Genomic DNA, 5,832 nt, shown 5'->3' on the forward strand with positions numbered 1-5,832 from the left:
CACTTTGTGTGAAACTGAGATACGGGGAGATATCTTTGAGAAGCTTCGTCTCAGGAGGTAGCGTGACTGTCAGCCCTTGGTGACATCTCCATCCCAGATGGAAGAAACTGGGTCGTCCGTCTCCTTTAGAAAACTACGACTAAAATGTGGATTTGGAGCCTGTGGCCCTCAAAGGGTGAGCTGCACAATCAGGGAGGGCTATAAAGGTGACAGCCACGCCCGAGTCCTCCAGAGCATCAGAAAAGCTGCAACAGCAATTGCTCTGCAAAGTCTCTTTCCTTGACTGAATCAACCGTGAAGTGCAGAGCCCTGAGGCTCACCGGACAGTCAGCTTTAGCCATCCCACAATTCCCAGGCCAGTGAGATACACTGCTTCAACAGAGCAATGTCATTGGCTCTTGAGGGATGGCAGTCAAGGTTGTTGACACACAGACACACTCACACACACACACATACTCATACATACACACTCAGTCACACACTCACACACATACACTTACCCACACATGCTCACACACACTCTCTCATACGCCCACATTCACTCGTACATACATACATACATACATACATTCATACACACACATACACACTCATGCACAGACACATACACACTCACACACAGCACATACTCATACACACACTCACACAGATACTCACACACACTCTCACACACACTAACGCAAAGAGACACAAGAAAGCAAGCCCTGTTATCTCAGGTCCTACTTGTAGGCCTCAGTTCCAATGCAGTGAAACCCAACGTCCCCTGGGCACTTTGATCAGTATGAGGGGGTGGAGCTTCTGGGACCTGTACCTAACATGTTTCTCACTTGACCGAGGAAAACAACCAACGAAACAAGGCCCTGATTCATTTCATTGAAATTTATTTAATTTAAAATAAAAACAGAAACAAAAATGACAAAAACTCAGTTTCCAAACGAAAAATGAACACTTTGGGTAATTAGCCAGCTTTTCTCTTCCTCTCCCTGTAGGCTGTTGTTCTCAAACCAATCAAATAAGTCAAAAACCAATTTTGACTGGAGCCCATAATGCTACACCAATTAAATTACACCAATATATTATTATAATACCTTTGAAATGCCTTTCAGACCAATAAATAAAAAAAGACAAATTCAAATTAAAAAGTCAACTTTTTATTACCAAAAAAATAGAAATTAAATAAAAGTCACAACATGGATTTAATAAAAAAAAAATGTGCAGTCAAGTTTCTCTCACTCTCCTGTCCCTTTTTCTTTCTTTTTTTCTTTTTCCTTTTTTTTTTTCCTTCTTCTTCCTAGGAATGATACCATGCCAGTAAATCCCTACAAAACATTTCCAGTTTGGCAACAAGCAGTCAGTCCATCATTCACATTTGTACTCAAGACAGCAGGCCTGGGCAAAACACGCCTGAATTTCACCCTGCAGCGGGCTCCTTTGGTAAAGAGCACCCGGTAACAGAGACTAAAATTCAGAGGGAACTGAGAACCATCCATGTTGCCTAGGGTCTTGAAGCACTCTCTTAAAAACTGATTGTGCCTTGAAATTTACCTGTAAAAGGAAGTACAATTTGACCCCCTTTGATGTGTAAACGAAGAATGAAAGCGCCCCAGAAGCAAAGGAAGGACCAGGAGAGCTCACGGGCTGCGACTCTCCCACACTGCCCAAGGGGTCATGTGTGTCTCCCTGGGGACTCCACGGAATTTGAGCCGAGCCCAGCCGAGCCGAGCCCAGCCGAGCCGAGCCGAGCCCAGCCGAGCCGAGCATACCTTCTTTGGCTGGCCGCTAGCAGGGATAACAGGGCTCCACTGGGAAACTGCTTTTTAGGGCTTTATTCTCTGTTCTAACTCGTTTCCTGCAGCGACAGTCAGCATCTCAGCTAGAAGCGAAGTCAGAAGAACGGAGTGGGCGGGGCCTTGAGAAACCACTCAGCCATGTCTCCAGCCTCCACGCGTGAGAAGCAGCTCTCACAACTAGTGCTCTCTCACAACTAGTGCCTGAGACCTCCAGACCAAGGCAGACCTGGATTCAACTCAGGGTCAGTCCTGGAACGGAGGACACACCAGAGCCTCTGTCCTGGGTGTGAAATGCCACCAGCCAGTAACAGCTGGTGTACCTGAGAGCGCTGCCTGCTCAGGTGCCAGCAGTGGAGCGGCAGGGGCTGTTCACAAGGAGGCAGGAAGATGGCAAACGACCTCTAGATGTTTCTCCCTTTTAGCCCCTGCCACCACTCAGGTAGGAGGTGAGACTGAAGGTCAAGAATCGAAGCAGGCTTCCCACCCTACCCTGTTCAGCTCAGCCCAAAGGAAAGCGCGGGGACCCAAACACGGAGATGCAGGACAGCCTCCTGCCACACAGAGCGACTTCTCCCTGACAACTGTCCTCGGTGCTGTGACATATTTTGTGTTTTCCCCATGATGCAGCCTCCCCAACCCTGTCTGAGAGACTCTTAGAAGGCAGCCACCTCAGAAGGATTCTAACTTGGCTAAGCCAGTGGATCAGCCCAGAAAGACCATTTCAACCCCCCACCCCCAACAAGTGTCCCCAGGGTCCCTTCTATGGGGATGACATCACCTGTGATCTTAGTGTTCAGAGATTAGATAATTAGCTGAAACTTTTTTAAGTATCCTGTCAGCCCCACATGCCTCCTTTCTGCCTCCTCCAGAGCCATCTGGATGGTTCCTGAGGAAACTTCCCCAAGTCCCTGCACAGCACTCTGCTCCTTCAATATCATATTCTGTGGATGGATGGATGGGTGGATGGATGGATGGATGGATGGATGGATGGATGGATGGATGGATGGAACTTGTTTTCTCCCCCCAAATGAGGAAGATCAAAACCACGAGATAGAATACGTAGGCCCGAGGAGACAAGACCCTTCTATCAAACTGAACTTGTCCTCAGCCACATATTTCCCCTACACACTAGCTCCCTAGACGCGACTTGTCTACAGTTGAGGGTACACTCTCGTGGGTGAATGGGGCCTATGGCTGAGTCAGTAATGCTTTGGAGACTCTAAGTAGCATCACGTCCTCGTGCGGGTGAGAAGCCAAGAGGCAGGGTTCCAGTTAATACTGAGACATTTAAGAAAGTGATAAGTTGCCCCCTTTGCAGGCGTGTCTCGCCGTCCATCTACTGGGCAGAGACCACAGCAGCTCTGTGCCCCGTTATACACAAAGCCCTGGCCTCTCGCACTGCCAGGTACCCTCCTGCTCACCTTCCGAACGGCCCACTAAAGAAGAACCAGGCAAGGAAGAGAAGAAAGAAGCGTCAGATCCCGGGAAACCGAGTCACTGCCACCGGACTATTCCCATAGCAGAGTTCAGCACATGCGCTCTGTAGCAAGCCCTCACTTCCACTCAAGGTCCAGGAGCGAGTTCATACTTGCCAGGCTGTGCCATGAAAGAGTTAACTGTTTAACTCCCAGGGCTTAGCCAGGGCCGCTATGCTGTTGTCTCTGTTCCCAGCTCCCCAGCAGTTATTGATACTACCCCCCTCAATGCTCCCTGCTGTGCCTAGGCTACTAAAATCAGACCACAGTACAGACATTATCAGCCGATCACCAATTCACACTCAGGTTGCTGAGATCTTGCTAGCCCCTAAGTAGACGGACCAGGCTTGCTAATGTATTCATCCAGAGTAGATGGTCTCAGTCTTTCCCCCCCTCCTCCAGAAACATCTAGATGACGTCTAGGAAAACACCCCCTTCCCAAATAACGTCCCTTCCCATTTCACGCTGGCCAACACCACCTTCCCTGTGAGATGTCGTCTGGGAATGCCAGTTAGGACCCACATTTTGACTGGCAGCTGGCAGAACTGGTAAAGAACGGTTCCCATCCCTTTTAGGTGCTGAGTCAAGGCTGCAAAAAACTGGCCAGGCCAGCCATTACCAGTCCTTTCCCAGTCCCTTGCCATGACCAGCAAAGAGGTAACCAGCCTGCAGGCTGAGTTCTGTCGCCCTCCTCCTGAGGACTCACCCACCCACCCAGCCCATCCTCTGTGCCCTGAAGGGCTAGTTGAGCTTGCTGCAGATCTCCAGAGCTTTCTTATACACCTGAGTCACATCGTCCATATCCGTGAGAAGGGAGAAGCTACTGTCGGCCAGCCGGTTCCGGTACCGCTTCAGGTACTGGGGCCGGGGCCGGTTATGCGGTGTCTCAAAGTCCTGAAGCTGGAGGAAGTTTTCGGCAGAGACACAGCTGCGGATGCGATGGCGGGCTGGCCGATTCTCCTGCAGATCTAACAAGTCGAAAGAGTCGCTGGACAGGACACTGTCATCACTGATGATACTGGATGGGCGACTGTAGCTGCGAGAGATGCCATCAGAGGGGGCACCGGGAGGTGACAAGGATTCCAGTGTGGGCATTTCGGAGCCAGTGAGGGAAGGGTCTGTGGCACCATCCGAGTACCTGCTGCTATGTTTCAAGATGCCCTTCCTCCGGCAGGACAGGCTGTGGGAAGTTCCCCTGGATGGGTCTGGGGGAGGGGACGTGAGGCCGCCACTGATGACCGCGTCATTACTGTCCAGCAGCTCTGAGGACTCGCTGCGCTCCGGGGATGAATAGTAGCCAGATTCTCTCTGCTGGGTCTTTTTCAAGATGCCTTTCTTGGGCATTGTGGCGGACTGTTTAAGGGTGAGCTTCCCTGACACATCTGCCTCGGGGGAGCTGGGGAGGGGGATGGCAGTCCGGCACAAATCTTGCTCCATTTTGAAAGGGGATGGTAAGGAAGGGCCCACGATGCCTTCGATAAAGCCAGTGCTGTGGGAGCGATGCTCACTGTTACTCCGCTTCTTCAGGATGCTCTTGGGCCTCTTGGAACTCAGTTTGGATGGGCTTTCAGGGACGGAGTCCTGGCCTGACTGGGGAAAGTCGTTCTCTTTCTTGGACTTCTTCAGTGACCGCTGCCGCTCCAACACAACCTCAGAGGCCCCGGGTTTAGCTAGACCCTTCATCTTGGCTTCAGCCTCAGCCTGCAGCCCCGTGGACCGGTGATGCCAATCAATGATCCGTGCCAAGAGTGGAGACTCGGAGTCAGGAAGGGCATCGCAGTCACAGACACTGCTCTTATAGCCCCAGTTCACCCACCAGTGGTTGGCGATGTCCTCGATGGTGGCCCGGCGATCAGGATTCACCATCAGCATCCACCGGATGAGACCCCGAGCATCTAAGGGGTGAAAGACAAAGGGAATCAGGCTCTGTGCGGGAGCTTTGGGTGGGGTGACTTTCCACAAATGGCTAGAGACGTGCTCACTTCAGGCGATAAAAGAAAGAAAGGCATTTGGAGTGCTTCAGCCTCAGGCTAGTGCAGAAAGCCAAAGTCTTTAGACTGTACAGCAGAAACCCAACCAAAACTCAGAACCACAAGCCACAGGTCCGCCCTGCCCCATCCTGTTTAGCTTTCCTTCTTTCCGTGGTGCGCACAAGTATGCACGTGTGTTTGCTGGTGCACATGTATGTTCATGAGTGCGGATGACACACGATTGAACAACTTTAGGAACCCCTCAAGCTCCCCTCAAACTTTTTCTTTTAAGTGTTCCACTGGCAAGACCTCACAGGGCAGCCCTGGGGTCATAAATGTGTATCACCATGACAGGTGTTTTGGGGTGTGTTCTTAGGATCAAGCTCGTGTTCTCACACCTACAAGGCAAGCGTTTATCATCTGTGCCATCTTTCAGACATGACGTGCTTTCCCACAAATAAAGAGATGTCCTGAAACTAGTGACCTCCCTGCCATCCCAGATCTGCATCAAGTGCAGAAGGTAACAGAGAAAGAATTCAAACTAAACTCAAGACTGCTTTGGTCAATAGCAGTCTAACAAAAAGCAGGTGTTCCTCG

At 50.8% G+C, this 5,832-nt stretch overlaps 1 protein-coding gene across 1 annotated transcript in view; it reads right to left on the reverse strand.

Annotated features, from left to right (window-relative positions):
• Positions 1-864: 864 nt before the first annotated feature.
• The window catches only part of Nuak1 (NUAK family kinase 1), a 65,349-nt gene continuing 60,381 nt past the window's right edge, over positions 865-5,832 (reverse strand). Inside the window, exon 7 of the mRNA XM_052165321.1 lies at positions 865-5,160. Coding sequence (XP_052021281.1) covers positions 4,007-5,160 — 1,154 coding nt within the window. The 3' untranslated portion in view covers positions 865-4,006. The remainder of the gene's footprint in view (positions 5,161-5,832) is intronic.

The sequence above is a fragment of the Apodemus sylvaticus genome, chromosome 20, assembly GCF_947179515.1.
Source record: "Apodemus sylvaticus chromosome 20, mApoSyl1.1, whole genome shotgun sequence".
Classification (NCBI taxonomy): domain Eukaryota; kingdom Metazoa; phylum Chordata; class Mammalia; order Rodentia; family Muridae; genus Apodemus; species Apodemus sylvaticus.